The sequence below is a fragment of the Prionailurus bengalensis genome, chromosome C2, assembly GCF_016509475.1.
Source record: "Prionailurus bengalensis isolate Pbe53 chromosome C2, Fcat_Pben_1.1_paternal_pri, whole genome shotgun sequence".
In the NCBI taxonomy this organism is placed as follows: domain Eukaryota; kingdom Metazoa; phylum Chordata; class Mammalia; order Carnivora; family Felidae; genus Prionailurus; species Prionailurus bengalensis.
This window is the reverse complement of record NC_057350.1, coordinates 73,493,560-73,521,094: the sequence shown is the minus strand read 5'-3', so window position 1 is coordinate 73,521,094 and position 27,535 is coordinate 73,493,560. Positions and strand designations below refer to the sequence as shown.

Below are 27,535 nucleotides of genomic sequence, written 5' to 3'. Positions count from 1 at the left end.
AACTTGACACCAAAAACATTACCCATAAAAGGAAAAACTGATGTCAGACCTCATCAAAATGAAACACGTTCCCTCTGCGAAAGAGCCGTGAAGAGGATGAAGAGACAACTTCCAGGATAGGAGAAAATATTTGCATACTACATATTTGACAGAGAACTAGCATCTAAAACATGTAACAAACTCTCAAAACTCAATAGTGAGGGGCAGTTGGCTGGCTGAATCAGAGGAGCGTGCGATTCTTGATCTCGGTGTTGTGAATTCAAGCCCCATGTTGGGTGTGGAGGTAACTTAAAAATAAAATCTTGGGGTGCCTGGGTGGCTCAGTCAGTCAAGCACTGACTTCAGCTCAGGTCATGATCTCACGGTTGGTGAGTTCAAGCCCTGCATCGGGCTCTGTGCTGACAGCTCTGTGTCTGTGCTTCAGATTCTGTGTCTCCCTCTCTCTCTGCTCCCCCAACCCCAGCTTGTACTCTCTCTCTGTCTCTCAAAAATAAATGTTAAAAAATTTTTAATAAAAAAAATAAATAAAATAAAATCTTAAAAAAAGAATATAGACAAAAGACATGAAGAGACATCTTACCAAAACACATATACAGATGGCAAATAAGTACATGAAAAGATGTTCAACATCATTAGCCATTTGAGAAATGCGAATTAGAAACAGTGAGATTATCTTTTTTAGTCATCAGCATAGCTAAAATAAAAGTGGTGAGACCACCAAATGCTGGCGAGGATATGGAGAAACTGGATCACTCATCCGTTGCTGCTGTAACGTAGAAGGCTTCAGCCACTTTGCAAAACAGTTTGAAGGTTTCTTTAAACATGCAACTACCATATGACCCAGCAATTGCTCTCCTGGGCATTTACCCAAGATAAAAATAGATTTGCACAAAAACTTGTACAGGAATGTTCATAGCAGCTTTATTTGTAATAACTCCAAATTGGAAACATTCTGGATGCCCTTTAATAGTTGAATGGTCAGGGGCACTTGGCTGGTTCAGTCAGTAGAGCATACACCTCTTGATCTCAGGGTGGTGATTTCCAGCCCCATGTTGGATGTGGAGCCTACTTAAAAACAAAAACAAACAAAAATAGTTGAATGGTTAAACTGTGGTATACCCATGCCATGAAATACAATGTAGCAATAAAAAAAGAATATTGATACATGCAACAATCTGGATGAATCTCCAGAGAATTATGTTCAGTGAAAAAGCAATCCTAAAAGGTTATATATACTGTGTGACTCCATTTATATAACATTCTTGAAATGACAAAATTGTAGCAATGGAGAACAGATGAGTGGTTAAAGAGGCTATGAGGTGGGAGAGAAGTGGGTGTGGCTATAAAAGGGTAACATGAGGGATCCTTGTGGTGATGGAAATCTTCTGTATTTTCACTGTATGTCAATATCCTGATTGTGATATTGTGCTATATCGTTTTGCAAAATGTTGCCATTGGGGGAAATTGGGTAAAGGGTTACAGGACATCTCTCTGTGTTATTTTTTAACTGCATATGAATCTACAATTATTTCAAAAACAAAAGTTTAATTGAAAAATAGCTATCAGGAAGCAGCGTAACACCTAAGGGTTGACATTGAATTTGCAAAAGGCTTTGTTAACAAAGCTGCATTACTGGAGGACGATTCCATTCCTTACACAGTGGCAAAAATGGCCACCGCAAACTGCTGGCTTACTTTGTCCCAGCCTAGCAACCCCGGAAGAAGAAGGTCCTCTTCCTCACTAGTACCAGCAGATTGTCCTCAGGGGCTTGGGGCAGGGAGCAGTGGGGTGCTCGCTGGTACCCAGGAACAGGGCCAGGTGTTACCACAGACTTTACTCATGGTTTCCTTCTCTCTTGCAGACGCATGCTGCTGCTTTACTCCGCCTCCCCTGTCCCTGTCAGCCTGCGCACTTACTCTGATGAGGTGAACCCGGTGAGTGGCAGCCCAGCTGAAAACCAGCCAGGTGATCAGAGCCCTTCCCTTCCGACCCCCGGCCCGGGCCACCTTCAGAGCAGGGCCTCAGTACTTCTGAGACAGCTGGAACCACTTTCCACTCTCTTAACTGCCCCCCTTTACCCCCATCAAATGAAGTTAGGGGTTGAGTTTAGACTCTGGAATCTCTCATTCCTGGTTTCAGTTCCAGCTCTACCACTAACTAACTACCTTGGGCATTTAGAAAATATCTATTTCCTCACTTGCAACGTAGTGTAATAATCATACAGTATGGAGTTACTATGGGGATTAAATAAGAAAAATGCGTGCACAGTGCCTTGCATATGGTAGGAAACGATCAATATACCATAATGATGGGGATGGTGGTGTTGGGGATTATAGATTAGGGAACTGATGCCAGAAAGGTTAGAACCTGGTCTGATTCTGAGTCCAAGCATTTCCCACTATACCATGGTGCTTCTCTAGAAAGCTAGAGGCGGGTGGGCAGGGCCAGGACTGGCTCACTCAGGAAGCACTAATCGTTACTGCCCAGAAGAGGCTTGATCACTATGCTTAGAGGATCTTGGGTTCCTAATGTGGGGTATGACCTTCTAAAACAGGTTGGCAGCAAAGCTGTCCTGGTCACAGGCTGTGACTCGGGATTTGGGTTCTCGTTGGCCAAACATCTGCATTCAAGAGGCTTCCTTGTGTTTGCTGGCTGCTTGATGAAGGTAAGAGATGGGTCATCTTTGTCACCATTGTCCTTTACACATACTTATTGTTTTGTAGCGTTTTTAAAATTGTAGTAAAATATGCATAAAATTTACTGTCTTAACCATTTTTAAGTGTACTCTTCTTCAGTGGTATTAAATATATTCACATTGTTGTACAGAAATTACCCCCATCCATCCCCATAACACTTTTCATCTTGTAAAACTGAAACTCTATACCCAATAACAATAACTGTCCATCCCCGTTTCCCCACTCCACCCCCTGGCGATCATCATTACAATTTCTGTCTTTATGAATTTGGCTATTCTAAGTACCTCATATAAGTGGATTTTACAGTATTTGTCTTTTGGCGACTGGCTTATTTCACCTGGCATAATGTCCTCAAAGTTTGTCCGTATTGTAGCATATTACAGAATATCTTTCCTTTTTAAGCCTGAATAATATGCCATTGTATGTATATGTCACATTTCGCTTATCCATTCGTCTGCTGTTGAACACTTGTGTTGCTTCCAAGTTTTAGCTATTGTGAACATGGGTGTACAGATGTCTCTTTGAGACCCTGCTTTCAATTCTTGTCCGTGTATACCAGAAGTAGAATTGCTAGACCATATGGTAGTTCTATTTATTTTTAAGTGTTTATTTACTTATGAGGGAGAGAAAAAGAGAGAGAGCAGGGGAGGGGCAGAGAGAGAGGGAGACAGAGGATCCGAACCAGGCTCTGTGCTGAAAGCAGACAGCCTGGTGTGGGGCTCAACCTCAGGAACCGTGAGCTCATGACCTGAGCCCCAGTTGGATGCTTAACTGACGGAGCTACCCAGGCGCCCCATATGGTAGTTCTATTGTTAAGTGAGGTAGCTCTATTTTAAATGACCTGCTTTCCACAGTGGCTACACTATTTTACATTCTCACCAATGGTGTCAACAGTTCCAATTTTTCCACAGCCTCACCGATATTTGTTTTCTATTGCTGATGTTTTATAGCAGCCACCTTAATGCCTGTGAGGTGATATCTCATCGTAGTTTCGATTTGCATTTCCCTGATGATTGGTGACGTTGCGCATCTTTTCATGTGTTTATCGGCCATTCATTATCTTCTGTGGAGAAATGTCTATTCAAGTCCTTCACCCGGTTTTAAACTGGGTCATTTGTTTTTTGTTATTGTTGTTGAATTTTAGGACTTATATATTCTAGATATTGAATCCTTATCATATAAATGATTTGCAAATATTGTCTCCTATTCTGTGAGTTGTTTTTTTACTCCATGGGTAGTGTCTCTTAATATACAAGATTAAAAAAATTTTATGCCAATTTTTTCTTCTGTTACCTGTGCCTTTGATGTCATATCCAAGAAATCATAGCCAAACCCAAAGTTAGGGTGGTTTTGTCTTATTTTTCTCTAAGCCTTTTACTTTGTGTGTGTGTGGGGGTGTTACATTTAGATCTTTGGTCTATTTTGAATTAATTTTTGTATATGGTATTAGATAAGGATCCAACTTATTTCTTTTGCATGTGCATTTCCAGTTTTCCAGCACCATTTGTTGAAAATACCATCTTTTTTTTCATTGAATGGTCTTGGCACCCTTGCAAAAGTCATTTGACCGTACACGTGAAGATTTATTTCTGGGCTCTTTCTTCTATTCTGTTGTTTCATATGTCTGTCTTTACGCCAGTACGAGACTGTTTTGACTAATGTAGCTTTGTAGTAAGTTTTGACATCAGTAAGTCTGTATCATCCAGGTTTGTTCTTCTTTTTCAAGATTGTTTTAGCTTTCTGGGGTCCCTTGAGACTTCATGTGAATTTTAAGTTGTGTTTTTCTGCAAAAAACATCACTAAGATTTTTCCAGGTATTGGATTAAATCTGGAGATTGCTTTCGGTAGTATCTACAGTTTAACAATATTAAGTCTTCTGATCCATGAATGTGGGATGTGTTTCCATTTATTTATACCTTCTTTAGTTTCTTTCAGAAATGTTTCACAGTTTTTGTTGTCCAAATCTCTCACCTCCTTGGTTAAGTTAATTCCTAAATATGTTATTCTTTTTGATGCTGTTGTAAATGGAATTGTTTCTGTGATTTCCTTTTCAGATCGTTCATTGTGTACAGAAATGCAACTGATTTTTGTGTGTTGACTTTGTATCCTGCTACTTTCCTAAATTCGTTTTTTAGGGGCGCCTGGGTGGCTCAGTCGGTTAAGCGGCCGACTTCGGCTCAGGTCATGATCTCACAGTCCGTGAGTTCGAGCCCCGCGTCTGGCTCTGTGCTGACAGCTCAGAGCCCGGAGCCTGTTTCAGATTCTGTGTCTCCCTCTCTCTGACCCTCCCCCATTCATGCTCTGTCTCTCTCTGTCTCAAAAATAAACGTTAAAAAAAAAAATTCGTTTTTTAGTTCCAGTAAGTTCTTCAGGGAATCTATAGGGTTTTCTATGTATAAGATCATGTTATCTGAAAACAATTTTACTTCTTCCTTTCCAACTTGGATGCCTTTCATTTCTTTGACAGACTCCAGAGTTCCAAAATAGTTACTTCAGACAGATTCTGCCAGTACACTTGTCTGGGGCAGGGGGGCGGGGAGAGATTCCTGGTGCTTCCTACTCTACCATCTTCCCAGAATCCTCCTTCAAGCTGAGTATTTCATACCAGTACTATGGGCCAAGATTTGTAGTTGTTTTTTAATTGCTTTCCTAACAACTGGTTCATCTGTTGCTTAAAACAGACCATACCTTTTCTGTTCACTTCATTCTCACTTGTTCTTCATGGCTTTGTTCATTCATTCATTTATTCATTCATTTGCCAAATGCCAGTGATGTGCCTGACGCCTTGATAGGTTCTCTAGAGGAATAAGACCTGGTCCCTGCATCTGAGGAGCTCACTGTCCAGTGGTAAGGGGACAGCCATGCACAGACACAGCTGGAAGAGTTAGAGCAAAGAGGGCTCTCAGGGTTGCGCAAAGAGTGTTTCATGAGATTGAATGGAAGGAAGGGATTGATTCTGGCATCACGGCAGAGGTGACATTTGTTCTGGGCTATGGAGAATGAATAATGCTGTCCCAGGTGGAGACTGAATGATGCTGTTCTGGATAGAAACTGAGGATCCTTTGAAATTCCTCAAGTGGAATTTGGGGGCATATGAAGGGAAGCATTAGGACATGAGGCTGCAAAAGTAATCAGGGACAGTTCTCCTGATTTGTAGAGTTGTACAATCTCATCACAATCCACTTTTAGAACAATTTCCATCACTTAGACATTTCCCTCCTGTCCATTTTCACTTAATTCCCACACCTTTCTCTAGTCCTAGACAGCACTTATTTCTGTCTCTTTAGATTTGCCCTTTCTGGACTGCTCATGTATGGAATCATACAGTGCATGGGCTTTTATGCCAGGCTTCTTTCACTCAGCATAATGTTTTTGAGGTTCTCCTTGTTGTAGAATGTATCAGCAGTTTACTTCTTCTTATTGCTGGATAGTATTCTATTGTGTGGATGTACCACATTTAAAAAAATTAATTCACTAGTTGATGGATATTTGGGTGGTATGTTTGGATTTTTTGGCCATTATGAATTATGCAGCTATGAACATTCATATACATCTCTCTGTGTAGAAATGTTTTTACCAGATTCCTTTTAACAGAATTTAGAAACCAACAGCTGTGCTCTTTGTCTCTCTCAGTGGACAGAACTAGAAGATGTATAAATAATCACACACACATATACATACATATGCACACACTATATATATTTATAACTATCCCCTATCTACATTTCCTACAAATATCACACACACACACACACACACACGCATGCACACACGCACACACACACATTCACACACGTATAATTCATGAGGTTATACTGACCTTCTATTCCAGTTCAACACTACAGCATTCTTCTTTGCTTCCCTCATTCCATATTTCTTTTTTTTTTAATTTTTAAAAATGTTTATTTTTGAGAGAGAGAGAGAGAGCATGAGCAGGGAAGGGGCAGAGAGAGAGGGAAACACAGAATCTGAAGCAGGCTCCAGGCTCTGGGCTGTCAGCACAGAGCCCAGCTCAGGGCTCAAACCCATGAACCGTGAGATCATGACATGAACCAAAGTCGGATGCTTAACTGATTGAGCCACCCAGGTGCCCCCCATATTTCTGTCTTCCTTTTCCTGCAGTTTGAACCTTGATCCCCAACTATATCAATATATTTACTCATTTGGTTAATACTATAATACACACACAATTGCTTCAGAATACTACATTCATACCATTACAAACAAAAACCTACTAAGTTGTGTCAGCTCAGTTCCTCCAAGAAGCAGATGCCACCATAGGATAAGATGTGCAAGAGATTGATTTGGGAAGTGCCTGTAATGGCTAAAGGGGAATAGGGCAGGAAAAGGCAGGAAAATCCTTCAGATTGTGGTGCCATTCTGTGAAAAACAGTGGGAAGGAAGGAGGGTTAGGTAGGCAGAATTTCTGACTGCGGTCCAGTCCGAGAGTCTCATTTGGGACGATTAGGCGTCTCCAAGTAAAGTATACCAGGAATGGCCCAGTATTCCTGCCATGCTGGGCCACTGGCTGAGAGCAGCTCAGGCCAGCATGGCCATGGCCATGGCATTCATACTACAGTGGATCTGAAGATGAGGCAGCCAGAGACCTTCAGTCAACTGCTCCTGCAGCAGACTGTCCTGAAGGGAGGTCTACTGCAGTAGAGCTTAAGATTTTTTTGAAGTGTTTTTATGTATTAACTGTGTTTAGAAGTTACGTGGACCAGGAAAAAAAAAAGTTACTTGGACAACATCCAAGAAAACAGTCATAAAGAAATGATAAGAAATATAGCCAAAGATTTATCTATGAAGACTGTAATCGAAGTACTATTTGTAATAATAAAAACTTGGGAATAACCTAAATGACCAACAACAGAGAAATCGGAAACTAAATGACAGTAGCCCTAATGGGAACTATTAGGATCTTCATTATAAATGAGTGAATGAGGGGCTCCTGGGTGGCTCAGCCGGTTAAGCATCCGACTTGGGCTCAGGTCATGATCTCGTGGTTCATGGGTTCAAGCCCCATGCCAGGCTCTGTGCTGACAGCTCAGACCCTGGAACCTGCTTCAGATTCTGTGTCTCCCTCTCTCTGCCCCTCCCCTGGTCATTCTCTCACTCTCTCTCAAAGAATGAATAAACATTAAAAAAAATAAATGAGGGGCGCCTGGGTGGCTCAGTGGGCTGGACGTCTGACTTCGGCTCAGGTCACGATCTCACAGTTCGTGGGTTCAATCCCAGCGTCGGGCTCTGTGCTGACAGCTCAGAGTCTGGAGCCTGTTTCAGATTCTGTGTCTCCCTCTCTCTCTGAACCTCCCCCGTTCATGCTCTGTCTCTCTCTGTCTCAAAAATAAATAAACGTTAAAAAAAAAATTTTTTTTTAAAATGAATGAATGTTACTTGGATTAATTTTTTATTTTCTTTGTTGTTATTTTATTTTAAATGCAGTTTGATTCATTTATTTGTATTTTGTTCCTTTCATTCTTGTTAATTTAATTTTGGAATATGTAAAACATTAAGGTTCTAACATCAAATTATATTAAAAGTACATTCAAAGTAGTGTTAGTCTTCTACCTCCTATCTTTCCCACCCCATTCTTTCATTTTCCCCTTCCCACACAAATGTTTGTATCCTGCGTGGACCTTTTTGAGTTTTTTTTTAGAAAAAAAACCTTTATAATATATCAGAAATCACTCCATGTGAGTTCATAGAGATCTTCCTAACTTTTTTTTTTAACAACATTGTAGTACTCCATTGTGTGGTTGGACCATAGTTTACCCCACCAATCTCCTATATATGAACATTTAGAATATTTTTCAATATCTTGCAATTGTAAATAATGCCACAATGAATAACTTCGTGCATGTGTATTTTTGTATTTGTTGGGGGTTTATCTTAGGGTAAATTCTTAGGAATGAGATTACTCTTATGTCAAGAGTTAATAAAATATGTCATCATTTTTTAAAGATATCTCCACATTTGTCATCATAGGGGCCGTGTAACTTTACATTCCCACCAGTAATGTATGAGAAGGTCTGTTTCCACACAATTTCACCAACAGTGTACTTGAAGTTTCTTTTATTTATTTTGAGAGAGAGAGAGAGTGCAAGCAAGGGAGGGGCAGAGAGAGAGGGATCCCGAACAGGCTCCTCACTGTCGGTGCAGAGCCCGACACGGGGCTCAAATCAGATCATGACCCCAGCCGAAATCAAGAATTGGACTCTCAACCAACTGAGCCACCCAGGCACCCCATGTACTTTAAGCTGTTGATTTTTGCCAATCTGATAGGTGAGAAATATATCCCAGTACAGTTTTAATTTGCATTTCTTCTGTTGTGAGTTCTGCCCTGGTATTTAAAGGCATGTGTGACCCAGAAGTTGCCATTTAGCAACCTTCACGTTCACTATTGACCAGAACTTAGTCACATGACCTTACCTAGCTGCTAGGGAGGCTGGGAAATGTAGTCCATATTCTGAGATAGTATGTACCCTGCTTAAAGTTAGGGGTTCTACTGCTATAGAAGAAGGGAAGAATGGGTATTTAGAATAATTTGCTGCCTCTTCTCAGTAGATGAGATATTTTTCTTTATTTTGAAGGCAGTAAGAATCCAGAGAAGGAATTTTTTTATAGTAGTTTTAATATCTGTGAAAACAATACCTGTCCAATGTAAATGTTCAATAAGATAAACAAACACAAATAATACAGTAATTTGCATGGCCACTGTTTGAACATATTTCAAAATCAGAGAGGGTTTCCAGACTTAAACCTGTATTACAAAGCTGTAATCGTCAAGACAGTATGGTGCTGGCACAAATCAGAGAGGGTTTATTTGTCTTTTTAATTTTTCCTTCTTTTGAATTATGAAAGTAATACATATTTATAATAGATTCAAACCAGACAGAAGTGGATGATATAAAAAAGGGAAGTGTTTTTACTGCAGTCTCTTGCCCCAGAATAACTAAAACGTATGTGTGCACATTATTTGTGACTTTTGCTATTAAAATCAAAGCCACAGTGAATCGTCTTACACATATCTTTGCATGCTTTTCATTAGTCATTCTTAGGAAAAATTTCTAGATGTGAAAATATTGGGTAGAAAAAGGTGTACAGATTTTAGGTTTCATTCAAATCTGCCAAACTGCTGCCTCCAAAAGCCACACCAATGCCTACTCCCTGTGATAGTGCATGCAAAATCCTGTTTCAGGATGGATTTGGGGATGATGGGTGGGGCATCTTTGGAGCTGGCTTCTCTGCATAATGTGGACCTGCTTCAACAGGTCCTGGCAGGAGCTGTGATGCCACAGAATGTTTTGTGCCTTTGAAGTTCCTTCTCCATGTCTTAAACACCTGTGCCATTATGGTGGCTTACCCAGTGACCCAGGGGCTGCACCCTGACTCCACATTGCAGGACAGAAGCTGCTGAGTGCTGAAGAGGAGCTTTTGAGAGAGAGTCATGACCTTGGATTCTAGTGCCGTATCAGCCACTAGCCCGGGACTAGGCACTTCCCCTCCCTGAGCCCCTTACTTGTAATAAGGGGGTTGGACTGGGTGCTCTTATTCCGTCCACCCCCACGGCAGTGACTCTGATATAGTGACTGTATTTTCTTCAAAATACCGGACAAGGTCATTGCCAGATTATGTCTGTTGGAGCTACTTCTTGACTATTTTGATGTCATGGTCTGTCTTTTCTGGTCAAAGGCTAGAGGAGACAGAAGTCACTAGAGGTTTGAATTAATTATGCACAGCAGAGAGCAGTCAGAGCCACCAGAGACCAGGGATGAAGTGCTATAGGAATTGAAAACAGGAGATCAGTCTTCCAGCCTGCTTCTGCAATGCTAAGCCACATGGTAGATTCTGACTACATCTGTGCCCAAACACTCCACATGCTCTTATCTCAGTCCCTGGGCCAACTCAAGGACTTGGCTCCAGAGATGTTTCTCCTCTCCTACATCATTAACTCCTCGCTCTCTACTGAATCATTTGGTTGCATGTGCATGCACACACATACACACACACACCCACTCTCTCTCTCTGACACAACCCCATATCCTGTGTCTGCTACTACCTTATTTCTCTGCATCCCCAGAGGGTTGTTTGTAATAGATATTTTCGCCTATTTACTTCCCATTTTATTTCCAACCCATCTAGATTAGACTTTGGGCCCCACCACTCTGTTTATTTGTTCTTTCACCCAACAAATAGTTATTGAGTACCTACTATGAGCTAACAATGTTCTCCTTTTGAGATACAGCATATACCCATTCAGGGAGGGTAAGCTCCCTTGTGGAGCTTATGTGGAGGAGGGGAGATGCACAGGGAGATAGAGAAGACAAAAATGTAAATTGCTTTTCTATGGGATATTGAAGCTGTGGAGAAAAATAAAACAGGAAAGAAGATGGATGGTGTATTTGGTAGAGCGGGTGTTGAGTTTAAAGAGGGAAGAAAGTGCTTACCGAGAAAGTGACATTGGAAGGAGGTAAGGGAGCAAGGCTTGCAGGTTTGAGGGGGAAGAAGGGATGGCCAAGCCAAAGCCCAAGCAGGGTGTGTGCCTGGGTGTATTAGACAACAGCAGGAGGCCTCTGTGGCTGCAGTGAGGGAGGGAGGGGGAGTGGTGTGAGGTGAAAATGGAATTGGGGGTGGATCTTGTATCAGAGAAGGGACAGATTGCCTCTCTCTGGGAGTGGGAGAAGGCTTGGATAGGCCAAGGTGGCATCTCATTGCCATCTGGAAGGACAAACAGGAGTTCCTGTGATGGAGTTTGCATACTTAGACACTGTCAGTAGTTTGAGGTAGGTGAAGCCCAGAACCCTCCTGGAGGGAGAGGAGACCAGCTGGGAAAAGAAGGCAGGGAACCAGGAAGGCCCCTGCATGCCTCTGAACAGCTTTTCTCGAGGATGCCGGCAGCCCTCATTTTGCTGGATCCATTGGCCACTTCTCGGATCGTATCATACTCAACCCATCAGCAGCTTTGACCTAACAAACCACTCTTGTTTGTTACACATTGTTTCTTGCCTTTTGGACACCTGCTCTCTTGGTTTTTCTTCCATTTCCCTTGCGAGCTGCTCTTGCTACCCATCCTGTGATTATTACAATGCCCCAGGCTTGCTCCTCTTCAGTGTTTCTAATATGTGCGTTAACTGCTCCCATTTAACATGCTGAGTGTCCTCACTCATGCCTTGAGGTGCTAGAGCACCTACCAGGACATGCTGAGAGTCTGTAAAACCTTCCTGCCACGATTAGTCGATTAGTCCGTCACCTGCCTCAAGATGGTAATAAGTGGAGGTGGAAGAGGTGGAGAGGTTGGACAGAGTTGTTAATGTGCTGTGATATTTTCCTTCTGGTCTCCAGTAAAATGAGGTGGACTTCAAGAAAAGTACTAGGAAAAACAGACTCTTAACCATGGAGAGCAAACTGATGGTTACCAGGGTGGGGGGTGGGGCAGGGGTGGGGGTGGGGGGACAAGTGATGCGGATTCAGGAGTGCCCTTGTGATGACCAGCAGGTGATGTATGGAAGTGTTGAATCACTGTAATATACACCTGAAACTAGTAGAACATTGTATGTTAACTAATTGGAATTAAAATAAAAAAAAGCGGGGAGCCTGGGTGGCTCAGTCAGTTGAGTGTCCAACTTTGGCTCAGGTATGATCTCATAGTTTGTGAGTTCAAGACCCACATTGGGCACAGAGCCCGCTTTGGATCCTCCGCTTTTGGATCTCTCTGCTCCTCCCCGCTCACGGTCTCTCAAAAATAAACATTAAAAAAACAAAAACAAAAACAAACTTAAAAGCTACCTGGAGAGCTTACCATTTATGCTCTGGAGTCTGAGGCCACAGAATGATATCTTATTATTTACCAACCGAAGTCTAGAGCCCCAATAATGAGGCCAGAATGGCTCATCTGGAGGCAGAGCAAAGAAAGCTGTACCGGGAAAGGGCTGTCCTGCCCGGAAGGACACGCTTGCCTGGACCTGATGTGGACAAGGGGGAGGGCTCCCCCGAGTCATCATAAGGGTGCCCATCCAGTGAGACTCCTAGGAGCACCCATGTGGCCCCAGCCAAAGGGCTGCCTCACTGAAGCCGAGGCTGAGGGAGAAGAGGCACAGGAGATGTCCAGGGGAGGGATCCCTGCAGAACCCACAAAAGCACCCCAAGAAGGGAGGGCCAGCTCTTGTGCACCTGCTGTCCCAGGGCATGGACAGCAAGACAGCAGGAGTACCAGCCTCTGAAGACTACAGTCTTGCCCCCTAATTTGCCAGCCCCTGGATCCCACCCCAGAAAGGGTCAGAGATTAAGGCACAGGTGAGGAGGAGCTAGAAAATTCACCCCTACCTGCATCCTGTGGGTTTTCTGCACTCCCTCAGGCCTGGGTCAGGGCAGGTTTTAAATTGGATACAAGTTTGAGGGTTTGGGTCTTCAAACCAGGCTGGGCACCCTAAGTCAAACAAAGAGGCTCTACTATCTGAGGGTGTGTGGAATCGCTACAAGAATTGCCTGAGATTTCATCCAGGGGTAGAAAGAGAGCTGACAGATGAAATTTAAAGGGATAGTGAAAGGGGCACCTGGGTGGCTCAGTCGGTTAAGTGTCCGACTGTGGCTCAGGTCATGATCCCACGGTTGGTGAGTTCAAGCCCTGCGTTGGGCTCTATGCTGACAGTTCAGAGCCGGGAGCCTGCTTCAGATTCTGTGTCTCTGTCTCTGCTCCTGCTCTGCTCGTGCTCTGTCTCTCTCGGTCTCTCAAAAATAAATACACGTTAAAAAAATAATAAAGGGATAGTGAAAGAAGTGGGTTTATTAGTAAACCAGTTACATAGGCACCAGCACAGCAGGACTGAAAGCTTGTCCCTGAGCAGCAGGACAGATGAAGACAAAGACACAAAAACCCTGGAGCCAGGGAGGCAGTGCAGCCCAGGCAGTGTGGCCTTGGACTAAGGACAGGTGGATCTGGAAGGGGACCAGCTGGTGGATCTGGAAGGGGACGGTCGTGGTGTCCCTGCTGACGTGGCTGTCAGGAGCAGGATGTGAAGGCTGCTCAGAGTGATGAGAACTCTTGGGGACATCTGTCAGGTGGAGGTAGGAGGTGGGTTTCTCTCCTGGGGTCCTGAATGCTGAGCCCAAAGCTGTGAGCAGTGAGGTTAACCCCCAGTTTCTCTGGGGGAAGGCTCTTAGCTGCTCTGTTACCAAACCAAGTTCGTATGGGCCCCCTGACACGGATGAGGAGTCTCCCCTGGGGATTTCAGGGACATTGGCTCAATGCTGGCTAGAGGCTCAAGGAGAGGTCTGGTGTGGGGTCTGAGAGTTGCTGAAAGGTGGTAGCAGGGTTAACAAAGCCCAGGAAGAAGACAGGACTCATGGGTGCCTCTCCTGGCGGAACTGGCGTCAGCACCCCTTGGACACTCAGACCACGTGGGCTCTGCTCTGAGGGGCATTCGAGGAAGCATGACATGAAGACTGCATGAACACAAGATATGTGTTTTTGTGGTGCCTGTGTGCTGTCTGGGGAAGAGAGAGGTGTCTGTGGGCACCAGCCCCTCCCACCTCCAGGCCTGAAGATGGCGTCGTCCCAGGGAGTTCTTTGCTGGTGGAGCCGTCTGTGGGAACGGCAGCAGAAGCTCTACCTGTAGATGGAACACCTGTCGTGTTGTCTAGGAAGGGCTACGCATGTTGCTTCTTTCAGGGGAGGCTCCCTGTAGAGGGTGACTGTTTTGGGGTGTAGGAGATCTTAGTGGGGAGTGGGGGGGGGATCAGCCTGGCCTTCTGTCTCCTGCCTGGGTTTTCTCTGCACCACGTTCTGCCCCATGACCTCCACCCTCACTGTCTGAGCTCCTGGGCAGTCTACACCATCCGTGGACTGTGAAAGTCACTTCTTGTTTTGGGCTGAGTTTCCTCCTGGCCCTGCTTCTGTTTTGTGGGCTGCGTAGGACAAGTCTGCTCCCTCACTGTCCTGTTCTCCCTAAGTCTCTCTCCAGAGTGATTATCTCCAGCACCTTTGGCCACATTTGACATAGTCCCTTCGCCATTCTCTCCTTTGTCCCTCTGACATGCATGTGCAGAGTGTCCAGCCTTGGGGTTAGGGTCCTCGTGGTTCAGACCACTTAATGAGGCTCAGCCTAATTTGTAGAGAAGTTTTCACCGCTGACATATGCTGACATCCTTGTGCTTCCTACTCTTGCCCTTGCTGAGGATGCTCAGTACTGCTTGTAGCTGAGGCAAGCCCTTGGCTGGGAGTAAGGATAGCTCCCTCACGTCAGCATCTGGCAGCTATGTAGTCCTCTTATAAGATGTGTTACCGTTTCATGCACCACTAAGAAAGTCACTGTCAATCAAATTGTAACGGACAGTGTTTGACTTTCATATCCATTGTAGCTGATCCCTATGGTGGAAAAAATGTGGATTATAGAATAGATGAAATATGGTAATACAACCGGCCTCATGATGTGAGGGCTAATGAGAAACGCACGGCAAGTGCTTAGCACAGTGGGAAGCACGGTAAACACTCAGTAAATGATGCCTGCTTTTATCCACACCCTCCAGCAGCTCACCACTGCCCCCAAGAAGACCGCCGCCCACTTCCCCAGCCGCATGTGCAACCATTTCCTTATGCCTCTGCTCTGCCTGAAAAGGACTTTCCTATGCCTGAGATGTCCCATCCCCAGGGCCCCTCTGGCTCATGGCCTCAGCTGTCACTGCTCTTGAAAGGCCTTCCCTGTCTGTCCCACCTTCTGTGCAGTCTCTCACCTCTTGCAAGGTTTCAATGCAGCAAATACTGCCTGTGTTGTTCGCTGACGCATCTGCTCCCTTCCTTACAAGGTGCCTCTTTGACAACAGGGGCTGAGTTATTTATTTTTGTGTCTCCAGTTCTTAGCACAGGGCTAAGAACATGATGGAGGCCCAAGAAATGTTTGCTTTCTCGTGTTTAAGAATACCTGGATTTGCATAGCACTTTATAGTTTAGCAGGCTTTAAATAAAGATGATTTCCTCATTCTGTTAACCTGAGCAGATCAGGACAGATGGCAATGTCCTTATTTCTAAGCTGGAAAAACTGGGCACCTGGTAAAGGATGCACCAGAGTACCTGAGCCTGAGTAGTGACTGAGCTGGAATTAGAGCCTGCTTTGGCCTCTGACCATCTTGGTGGTGACAGGCCCTTGTCTTAGAACAGAGGTGACAAACTGGCAGCCCACTGGTCACATATGGCCTGTGGATGTGCTTTGGCCTATGTTGTTTTTTTTTTTTTTTTAATGTAAGTTGCCAACACTTAAAAAATTAGGAAATCCTGGGCACCTGGGTGGCTCAGTCAGTTAAGCATCTGACTCTTGGTGTCAGCTTAGGTCATGATCTCATGGTTCGTGGGATCATGGGATTGAGCTCTGTGTCAGGCTGTGCACTGACAGTGAGGAGCCTGCTTGGGATTCTCTCATCCCTCTCTTTCTGCCCCTCCCTCATGTGCACACATGCCCTCTCTCGCACACTCTCTCTCTCAAAATAAACTTAAAAAATTAGGAAATCCTAATCTGAGCATCTGGCAACTCTATGTTACATACATACCCACATGGGCAGCAGCTGGCAGGGGTTGAGAGGAAGGCACATGCTTCATTCCCAAGTCCCCACCCTCCCCATTATCTGATACCCACATGCCTGGCCGGGGCAGGTACTGAGTCTGCAACATTTGCTTAGAGAAAGACTCCTGCCGGTGAGTCTTTCTCCTGGGGGCTTGAGCTAGGGCATTTGGTTTGGCCTGATTTGTCATCAGTACTAGGGTTGAATAGAACCGCCTGCTGGTTGAACAGCCCCAGTGGGTCTCCAGAGACCATTTCCTGCAGTTGTTAGTAAGCCCAGGCTTTGGCAGGGCCTTGGCCCTGGTCCTCATCCTGGAGGCAGGGTAGGAAGGAAGTTGTTGAAGCAGCTCCTCTCTCCTCCTCAGGACAAAGGAAATGATGGGGTCAAGGAGCTGGACAGCTTGAAGAGCGATCGACTAAGAACTGTTCAGCTCAATGTCTGCAAAAGCGAGGAAGTGGACAAAGTGGTGGAGATTGTCCGCTCGAGCCTGGAGGACCCTGAGAAAGGTAAGGGGCACCTTGGGGCAGCAGGGGTAGCGCACTAGCCGTCCCAAGGGCACCTTTCCTAAACACTACGCCCCATTTACTTGTGTCCTGCCAAAAGCCTACTTTCCCTGTTGTTTAAGCTCTTCCTCTTGCCCAGTGGGAGGCAGTGGGTTAAATTAAACACACACACGCAATAAGGCAATGCGAAATAAAGCCAGAGGTGGTTTAAAAATCTCTAGAAATGGGGCTCCTGGGTGGCTCAGTTGGTTAAGTGTCCGACTTTGCCTCAGGTCATGATCTCGTGGTTCGTGGGTTCGAGCCCTGTGTCGGGCTCTGTGCTGGCAGCTCAGAGCCTAGAGCCTGCTTCAGATCCTGTGTCTCCCTCTATCTCTGCTCCTCCCCTGCTTGCGTTCTGTCTCTCTCTCTCTCTCTCTTCCTCAAAGATAAATAGACGTTAAAAAAAATTTTTTTTTTAAATCTCTAGAAGAGATGAATGGATGAGTGCTGGTTCAGGTCCGTTCAGACAGTGCTCATTGGATGCCCACTCTGGGCCTGGTGCCAGACCAAGTGCTGGGGACACAGAGATGACCAAGGCACAGTTCCTGTCCCCAAGGACCTCACAGTTTATTGGGGGGCTAGCCCAGATGATTTCCAAATCCCCTCTCAGGGAGCAACACACAACAGAAGGACACAGCCCAGTCTTCAGAGGGGTGGGGAGCTGGTTGTTGAAAGCAGATTGTGGTAGAGAGCAGGAGGGCGTTCCAGGAGGAGGGGAGAGCGTGAACGATGGTGAGAAGCACACGGCATGTGCCAGGGGACGAGCCAGGGGACAAGTCTGGTGGAGGCGGGAGCAGGAAATGGGGCTGAGGAGGGAGGTCGTCCAGGGCCTGGGGTCCAGGCAAGGGACCATGGTCACTCTCTTGAGGCCTGTGGGAGCCACTGAAGGGGATTTTCTGAGGGGAATGACCTGGTCAGTCTGGGGACTGTGACGGCAGTGTGGAGGGTGGATTTAAAGGGAGTGCAGGAGTGCTGAACAAGGGCAGTGGGTGTTACGGATGAAGAGGGATCAGATTCGGGAAGGCACAGCTGTCTGGACTTGGTGATGGATGCATGTGGGGATGAGGGAGGGGCATGAGGCCTCTCCTGTCACCTGGTGCCCCCCACTGGAGGAGCAGGTTGAGGGATGGGGAGTGCCCATGGGACACCCTGGGGGAATGTCTGGGTGGAGACCAGATGTCCAGGCCGGGAGGTGAGGCTGGGGTGGGGGCGGGGTGGTACGGATACAGAGGGACTCCTGGGAACATAAGCAGTCAGGGGACGAAAGGGGGAGAGGCAGCTGGCAGAGAAGGTGGGTACTGGGCACTGGAAGCTGAAGGAACAAAAAGTTTGAGGGCCAGTAGCTAATAAGGTCAGATGGTACAGAAAGTTCCTGTAACATAAGGACTTAGCTGTCCTCCCAGTTCGGCTCATGGAGGACCTAAGTGGGAGGAGACACCATTCATGAAGTACACAGCTGTGATGGTGCTGCATTCTGGGCTACTTGCTTCATCTAAGACATTTACCTTTTTTTTTTTATGTTTATTTATTTTTGAGAGAGAGAGAGAGAGAGAGACAGAGCATGAGTTGGGGAGGAGCAGAGAGAGAGGGAGGTACAGAATTGGAAGCAGGCTCCAGGCTCTGAGCTGTCAGCACAGAGCCTGATGCGGGGCTCGAACTCATGAACTATGAGATCATGACCTGAGCCGAAGCCGGACGTTCAGCCGACTGAGCCACCCAGGTGCCCCTAAGACATTTACCTTTGAGTTTCCTGGTAGACCATGCAGAAAGAGAACCTCATTCAGTTCTCTGCTTTTCCACAGAATGGGGTGGGGACAGCTCTCCTGAATGGTGACTTCAAGCACTAGTAGGGAGGAGGGGAGGGCACCAGGGCCTGTGCTGGACCCTGTTGAGCATTTATCAGGCAGGTGGAGATGCTGAGGCCAGCAGCTGCCTCAGAAACTCCTGTGCTGTGTGGCTATCAGAGAAGCTGTTGCTAGGCCTGCCAGCCTGTCCCTGATGTGTCACCTTGTCAGCTCAGTGCTGCCCCCACCCCAAGGCAGGCCATGGCCAGGTCTCTCTGCTTTCTGAGGAGAGGCCTGTGAGTTCCCTCACTCACTGAACATCTGTTTAATAATTAGCAGGCAAAGCCAGGGCTCCTGTCCCATTGAGAAAAGGCAGGATATGGGTCCCACTGGGATGATTATCAGCTTGAGAGGAACAGGCTGCCTCACCCCTCCCCAGTGGTAAATCCTCCTCATGCCCACCTTCCCGGATGGCCAGGATGTTGCCTTCATAAGCGATTAGGCAGGAAAACAGCTGCATTCAGCACCATAAAGCCACTTCATTGCAGCCTGAGGGTTTGTGGTGATTTAAAATGCCCACAGAAAGAAATCATCACTGTAGACCTGAGCACAGAGTGGGGCTGCACCAGAGCTGGGGGCTGCCCAGGATCCTGATCTTTGTCCCCTGCCACCGGGGCAGGACAGTTTCGGTTCCCTGTATTAGTCTGGCCCTTTAGCTTAACAGGCAAAGCAGGGTAGACCCGGAGCCACATTGAGCTCAAAGCCTAGTACCGCCTCGATGCGTAAACTTTTCCCTACTGCATTTTCCCTCATGACGCATTTCAGTGAGGGCTGATAAACCACACCATTACCTTACTTAACCAATACTGCCTTTTCTGGAAAAAGATTTGAAGATTTTTCGGTCTGAAAAAGGTAATAAATCTGTCAGACATGTGGTTGTCCAGGTCTCTCTCTCTCTCTCTCTCTCTCCCTACTTCCCCCTCCACCTCTCTTCCTTCCCTGTGGCCCCCACCCCCACCCCAAGGGCCGGTTTTTTCCTGGTAAAGCCGCTGCAGTTCTCCCCTTCTCCAGGCAATGTTGTCCTTGAGCTCCAGGTGGCGCCCTCTGGGACTTTCAGATCAGCCTGCGGTTCCAAAGTGGGTGGCTGCTTCCAACTCACCACCCAGACAGGATCCTAACCGGGACAAGTGGAGCGTACATTTTGATGAGGAGTTTGGTGCCCTTCACGTTGGCTCCGTGGAACAGTATCTGTCAAAGCCACGGGAGCCAGGCTCAGGGGGGTGAGATGAAGGGGATTGTGTGATCAGGGCAGGTGAGCCATCTGCCAGCAGAACTCTTGAGTGACTGGATGGACACCTGGAGCCCGTAACCAGCACTGCCCACCTGCACCCCAGGGAAAGGCTAAGTCAGTGAGCCAACCGGCAGGCCTGATCTTGCAACCATCACTTAACCTCACAGTCCATAGATACTTATTGAGTACCTGCTGTATGCTTGGTAGTGTGCTGAGCACCAGTAAGGGTTTGACCTGGCAGGAGGAGTTTGTGGTGCGACACCAGCCAAGCGTAAGTTGGTGGCTTCACGGCAGGACCTATTTGGAACAGTTACAGCACCGGGGACATTATGCCGCAGATAGGGAAGACCCTGTCCTCCATCTGGGACTCCCTCAGTCTGGGAGTGAGAAGACTGGAGTTATTGTGGGCTTCATCTCTTATTTGGAAGTGTGACCTTAGGCTTGTATGTTCCTCTGTGTGGGCCTCAGCTTGCCCATCTGTGAAGTGGGAGAAGTGCCTGTGAGTGATCCAGTGCTCACACCTAGATCTGACTGCCGCAGCACCATGGGCAGAAAGTCAGCAAAAGCTGCTCTCATCTCCGGCTGAGGGACGGGGCCCTGAGCAGAGCCAGGGAGCAGCAGGGCGGGGTGGAGCATGAGGCAGGAGCGTAGGTGGCTCAGGCTTCCAGAGGGCAGAACAAGAAGCCTGGCAAAGGAGGCCTCACATACCCCCTCTGGAAGGGAATTATCAGAGGGGGAAGTGACTGATAGAGGACAGTCTGGCTGACCGGCCTATCAGGATGGAGGTGGAGGACAAAGGCTGTGACAAGGAGACCTGGGAGAGTCTTCTCCAATGATACTGGAGGGAGGCCACCAGGACCCAGAGTAACGCTGTGGAAAGAGGAAAGAAGACACCGATTCTGTGACAGCAGAGGAAGCCAACAGCAGCGCAGAGTTGAGCATGAGGGCTGTGTTTTCTATCCTGTCTACGTGTTAGCTGGGTGACATTGAGCAGGGCACTTAACCTCCCTGAGCCTCAATTGCCTCATCCAGACCTGGGACAACTTAGTATCTGAATGAATGCATGCAAAGTGCTTATTCAGGGGCTGGCAGCTGTCCTTTTGATCTTGATCAATAGTATCAACTGATCAGTAATATCAACTGATACTCTTGATCAGTACTCATAGATGGGGGAAGAAGCGAGGAACCAGATGAAAGTGAGGCTGTTAGCAAAGAGGAAGTGCGGGCTGGAGCAGCTGGAGAGTGACGTGTTGCTGTGGGTCGGGGGTGCTGGGGCCCTGGGGAGCATTGAGGTGAAAGTGCCCATCAGGAGGAGGAGACCGGGGTTAGGAGAGAGCCATGAGTGCAAGGGGTACATGGGAACCCTTGACGCAGAGGCGGTGATGTGACGGGGCTGTCGCAGGAAAACAGCAGGAATGTTCACTGTGAGTGGGTTTGGAATGTTGGCTGAGGACTCCAGAGAGCTCCTAGGTCCACAAACTGTTACTGCTTATCAAGTCAGCAGAGCTGTAATCCAGGAGCAATGTGCTGCCACAGGTCAAGTTCAATTACACTTTTTTGGATATCAGTGTCAGATGTAATTAGTTTTTAGTTGGGAAAAAAAAAATCCTTGTATGCATTTTAAGTGTGATACTGTCCTGTGTGAATCAAACACAAAGCAGCTGGAAATTTCCATGAACATAAAGAAGACGAGGCTGCCTGAGCATCAGGTGTAATTTGAGAGAAGGTGGTGTAGGACAGGACATTGGTGGACACCTGTATTTAGGGGGCAGGTAGAAGAAGGGTGTCAGGGAGGATGGAGGAGTGCTTGGGTATCATTAATGCCAAGGGAGGAGTGAATGTCAGGCACCGTGAGTCGTGCTCATACTGTGGGAGGTTGAGGGGAGTGAAGGTGGGAGGGAGGGATGAGGGGGGACGGTGACATCCTCAGCAGGTAGCACCGCAGACACCATGGAGCAGCAGCAGGGCTGGGGCCCAGGGGAGCAGAGAAATGGGCCGTGGAGGGAAGGAGAGCAGACAGCGGTGTGAGGAGGTAGCATGGTTAAGAGAAGGTTCTTTAGAGTGTTGAGACATGGTATTTGTAGACATGCACTCATCTGACAAACATTTATTGAGCATCTAATGGGTATAAAGCTGAAGGGAGGGGGTCAGGGGCAAGGGAAGGGTTGAGGTTGCATAAAAAAGGGACAAGGAGTGATGGCTTATGGTTTGGAAGGTGGAGGGTGAAGTGTCAGCCTTGTCAGGTGGCGGGAGGCCTCCTGCCCTTCCTGGGAAGAAGAGAGGGGTGAAGACTTCCCGGGGAGGTCTGCAGGATGGGGGTTGTAGTGGCTGCGTCACTGCGAGGTCACTGGTGAGACCTGAGAGCCTGAGGCGTCAGCTCAGCCACTGTGGGGAGTGGGAGTGAGAGCTTCATGAGCACTTTGTTAACCAGCAATTTCCTCTCTTAATAAATGTCCTTAATTCTCTGTAATTGAAGGAGAAGGCACCAGAGGTCAGCTGAAGCTTTAATTTGGGTAACATGGAAGAAAAGCAGCGAGAGACCAATCACTCTGTCATTTACAGAAACTCATTTCCATGATTAACTTGGAAAGTGAAGCAGGGCCAGGGTTCCCACAGGCAGCAGGAGGACAGGCCCTGGAGGACAGCTCTGCCCTGAGGCTCCAGCCCATCCAGCCCTGGCCCCCCAAAAACAGAACTCAGAGGGCCCTGCAAATCAAGGCCGCCTCCTCGGTGCCACTTTCCCCAGTTCAGCTCTGCCTCTGACTTCTGGGGCACCCTGAAGCCAGTCCCTTCTCCTCGGGGCCTCTGCTTCCCTGGCTGTAAAAGTAGTCGTCAGAGCTCCAAGGATCCTTCCAGCACCAGTGTTCACTGAGTCTACAGAAACCAGCTCTCCCCTCGCTGGTCTTGCAGGAACAGTCAACCCAAGTGTACTCAGAGTGTACGTTTGCCCCAATTCCGTACTCCATCTGGGACCACACAAGGCTGAGGGGGGTTCTCTACCCGCAAAGGCCAGGTGTATGTATACACTGGGGCTTACCAGTGGTAACCGGCAAATAGTGTGTGGTTCACAGAAGGGAGATCAGAGAATGCAGTAATGATCAGAAGGGTCTCAGGGTGGAGTAGGACTGGGGCTCGGCCGGAGGTCAAGCCTTAGCTGAGCCTCTCACTGCTATGTGACCTTGGAGGCTGGGTCCCTCCCTTGACCTCCAGAGAAGGCTTGACCTGGAAGACTCCTGTGGTTCTCCTGGCTTCCGGCAGGAGGGTGAATTCAGGTGAAGTTGCAGAGGCAGGGATGAATACTCAGTGCGGGGTGCAGGGTGCGAGGACGTGACTGCACGGAGCAGAGTGGAAACGAGTTAGCCGATGTGGGACTCAGGACTGAGGGCACCTGGCAGCGCTGGGTCATGGTGGGGCCCAGAGAGTCAATGCAGGTAAAAGCAAGATGATGATTGGACCTTTTAGACTTAAGGGAGCGTCACAACCAGCACTTTCATCCTCTTGGTCTCCTGTTATTCTTGGTGAGTCTAGAAAGTGTCCCAAGAGCCTTGGATAGGAAGTGGCAAGTCTGGGGGGAAAGGGACAAGAGCAGGGAGGGGGATGGGCTGCAGGCTGATGGGTGAGGTCTGAGGCCAAGGCTAGGTGGTGACTGCAGTTCTGTCCCATCCTGTCCAGGCATGTGGGGCCTGGTCAACAACGCGGGCATCTCGACTTTCGGAGAGGTGGAGTTCACCAGCATGGAGACCTACAAGGAGGTGGCAGAAGTGAACCTCTGGGGCACGGTGCGGATGACAAAATCCTTTCTGCCCCTCATCCGAAGGGCCAAAGGTGAGTTGGAAAGGGATCTTCCTCTTGCCCCACCTTTTCTTCTTTGCTTAGTATGGAACTTGGTCTCAGCAGATCCAGCATCCGTTCCCCGGTGAGGCTGAGCACCTGACTCTCAGGGGCTGTGCAGGTCTTATGGATGGTGGTAAGTGGAGGTGCCATGGCCAGGCGGATGGAAAGGGATGTGTGATTCTCAGGAAGAAGGGCCACTAAGAGGTCAGCAGTCTCAAAGGCTGAAAAATTAACAGCAATAATCCCACTCTCGGGACCTATCTAGAGAAATAACCACCCTTGTGCACAGAGCTGTGTGTGCACAGCAACTATCAACAGAGGTGTGGTTAAGTAAATTTTGGTATATCCGTTCTATGAGTTACTGTGCCACAGTTAAAAAATAAGATGATTGTGGTTGTAAGTAAAATACAGTAATAGTAACAGTGAGGATTAGAAATCTGGAACCAGACAAAACACTCAAACCGTGTCAGTTGGTTAGGAAGTGACTGATTCAGATTTTCTCCCTAGATAGCAAACAATAATGGAAAAAAGGGCACAATCCATACGGTCTATCCCAAAGTTTCGGCAGTGATAGGATGAACCCAGAGAGCAGCTGTAGGATTTTAAAAGAAAACCCCAACCCTCCAGTGACTTCCAGCTTAGAAGTTTCTGAAAGTTGCCCTCCCCACAGTGTCCAGGATGAGGCTGTGCCTTAACTTGCTGAGTGCACACCCAGGGCAAGCAGGTCCCAGGTCTGCTTGGGCTTACTTGGATCAGCTCCACCTGTATCCCACTACCCAAGGCTGGGTCTGTGGGAAAGCCTCTTGAGGTCGCCACTCTCTTCCGGTGCCGGAGACCCTGTCCACATGGCCTAGCCCTGAAATCAGGTGCAGAACCCTGGCCCTGCCTGCTTGCAGCTGGAGCCCTGGCAGGTGGTAGAAATTTGCCTATTCTGTGTGCCCTGCTCATATGCAGCCTGCTCTTTGCTCTTCCCGTGTCCTGCCCGGCACCATCAGCTGCCTGGGAAATATCAGGGAGGTTCATCCTGACATGTGGGTCTGAGCTGACTATAAACGAGAAGGTCCCTTGACCCTGGGTGGTTCAGAAGTCCAGGCCCCAGCCTGACAGGCAGCAAAACAGGTGTAAGGGCCAGGAAGCCAGTTGCAGCCAGGCCTCTGGAAACATGCCGGGCCCCCGGCCCTCTGCCCCACCAGGCAGTGCCTCCTGAGCAGGTGTTTGCCGTCTCCCTCTGTAGGTCGCATTGTCAACATCAGCAGCATGCTGGGCCGCATGGCCAACCCAGCCCGCTCCCCATATTGCATCACCAAGTTCGGAGTGGAGGCTTTCTCTGACTGCCTGCGCTACGAGATGTACCCGCTGGGTGTGAAGGTCAGTGTGGTGGAGCCTGGCAACTTCATTGCTGCCACCAGCCTCTATAGCCCTGAGCGGATCCAGGCCATTGCCAATAAGATGTGGGAAGAACTGCCTGAGGTGGTGCGCAAGGACTATGGCAGGAAGTACTTTGATGAGAAGATCGCCAAGATGGAGACCTACTGTAACAGTGGCTCCACAGACACATCCCCTGTCATCAAGGCCGTCACCCACGCTCTGACCTCTGCCACGCCCTACACTCGCTACCACCCCATGGACTACTACTGGTGGCTTCGAATGCAGATCATGACCCACTTGCCCGGAGCGGTCTCTGACAGGATCTACATACACTGAAGAGTTTCCCACTGGCCTCTGTTGGGGAGCCCTGGTGGGAGGGAAGGAGGGAGGGGGGGAAGGGAGGGAGGATCTTGACTACCTACTTGTGCATTATCCACACACAGTCTCAGGAGGACCTACCACCCGTTTTAGCATTAGCCAGAGGGGACAGCCCAGACCTACTTGTGCGCACAACGAGTGGTCTGGGCCTTTGCAGTCATGGTATGGAGTGGTGTGCAGGGCCCCCAAACCTCAGGGCAAACACGGTACATCCAACTCTCTGGAGCTGATTTCATACAAAGCATTTGGGAAGACATGTGTATATTAAAAACAGATTTATTATCAATTCTTCACATCTTAAAGCCAAAACATCAGTTCAAAAATGTATCTCATTTGATTCTTAAACCAGCCTGATGGGTAGAAAGGACAGATATTCTTTCCTTTGGTACATGAATTTGCGGCCCAAAGAGGATACACGAGCAACCCGTTTATTGCCTGTAAATGGTCCGGGTTGTGTGCTCCTGCCACTGCTGTAGAATCGCCTCATGTTTTGTGTTCCAGGGCTGCTCTGAATCCAGCTACCTGAGAATCCTGTGATGAGCTCTGTATCCTCACCTGAGCACCCCTTTGCACGTCCATGGTGCGTCTGTGTGTGACCCAGAGCCAGCAATTCGAAGGGGTGGGGACATTCTGGAAATTTCCATTCGTGATTTCTCCAACCTCTCTTAGGACTTGTGTAGAGGTGCTTGTTGGCTAAGAGGTTGGTTTGTTTCTGGTTTGAGTCTGCTTAGTTTTGCCTGGGGTGCGACCATGGTGATGGGGCATCCTTGGCAGGAACCGTGCGTGGTATATAAGCTTGCACCAGGGGTAGGTCCAGGCTCCCTGCCTGTCTCATGTAGTACGTGTATACACACATACACACAGAGTAGCCTTCACACACACAGACACACACAAACTCAGGGTGGCCTTTACTGATGGCTTGCTTTCCTGCTATGGCCTTATTTCTAATCAAAAGCCAGGTCACTGATAGGCAGAGTGTATTATCACTTCCTGGGTTTAGGTTTGCAAGTCGCTATCCCTGCAATTGTCCAGAGCCTGGATGTTTGGATCAAAACCAGGCCCCACAGGCCCCACTCTCTCCTCCAGGTGGCTGCCCCCCCCCCCATCCCCCCATGGTAGAGTCCTGAGCGCCAGCCCTTCAAATCAAACCGGCACTTCCGCCTCTCCCTGGAATGGCTAGGACGGCCGCTAGAGGGCGTTCTGCCTCTTCTCCAGCCCCTGTGGCCTCTTCTCTGGACTTGGGTGCTTCCACCCATGCCTGAGGTCTCAGAGGGTTCCAGATCCCCACCTCCCAGACAATCTGGACACAAAAACGCAAGACCCTTTTAGAAACAGCACTCCTGCTCAATAGCTGTCTGGCTTAAAGGCGGAGCCTGGCACCAGGAGAAGGCAGAACAGCTGTGCAGCTGGGCCTGGCCTCTGGCGGGGCTCAGGCAGTGCCAAGGAATAGGGGGTTGGACAAGGAGGAAATTCAGCCTGCCTTTTGGGCCTTGGTCCCCTCTGTCTTTAATCAGAGATGCCCTACCCAGCCACCTGTCAGCAGGGGGAGGCCTGAAAGGGCCTGTGGGGATGATGGGGTGGGCAGGCAGGGCTGAAGCCTTTTAGAGACCAGAGGTGGACTTTTGATGGCCATCACATCCTTTTAAATCACAGAGCTTACCTTTCAGGATCGCATTTCTACATCTTGGGAGATTTTGTTTTTGTGCTCAAATTTATGAAAGAGAGATGGACATGACACTTGGAGTTACATGTGTACATGGGCACCCAGGAACCAGAGGGAAGGGGAAGCGGTCGGGATCAGCAGTCACCTGAGCACTGGACAAGCCATATCTTCATCGGCTGGGGTCTCCAGGAGTAATACAGGACTGCTAGACTGGCCTCCAGGCTTCCCAGAGTTTTTATTTTTACCCCAGTGATTGAAAAGCGCAGACACCTTCTTTCCAGATAATCTCAATGGTAATGAAAACCTCACAATTACCTTTCACCCTGGCAGCCTTGAGCCTCCTTGGGTGCACGTCTCGTCCTCATCCTTACAAGAGACAGCTGAGTGGGCAGAACAGAGGTGGTTGTTCCCATTTTACAGATGAT

General features: G+C 48.0%; 1 protein-coding gene across 2 annotated transcripts in view; it reads left to right on the top strand.

The window, feature by feature from the left end:
• BDH1 (3-hydroxybutyrate dehydrogenase 1) overlaps positions 1 to 25,733 on the top strand; it is a 45,579-nt gene extending 19,846 nt beyond the window's left edge. For both annotated transcript variants that reach the window (XM_043594536.1, XM_043594535.1), the window contains exons 3-7: positions 1,862 to 1,934; positions 2,555 to 2,665; positions 16,615 to 16,756; positions 23,540 to 23,692; positions 24,936 to 25,733. In XM_043594536.1, the coding sequence (XP_043450471.1) occupies positions 1,862 to 1,934; positions 2,555 to 2,665; positions 16,615 to 16,756; positions 23,540 to 23,692; positions 24,936 to 25,405 (949 nt within the window). In that variant the 3' untranslated portion in view covers positions 25,406 to 25,733. The remainder of the gene's footprint in view (positions 1 to 1,861; positions 1,935 to 2,554; positions 2,666 to 16,614; positions 16,757 to 23,539; positions 23,693 to 24,935) is intronic.
• Positions 25,734 to 27,535: the final 1,802 nt, after the last annotated feature.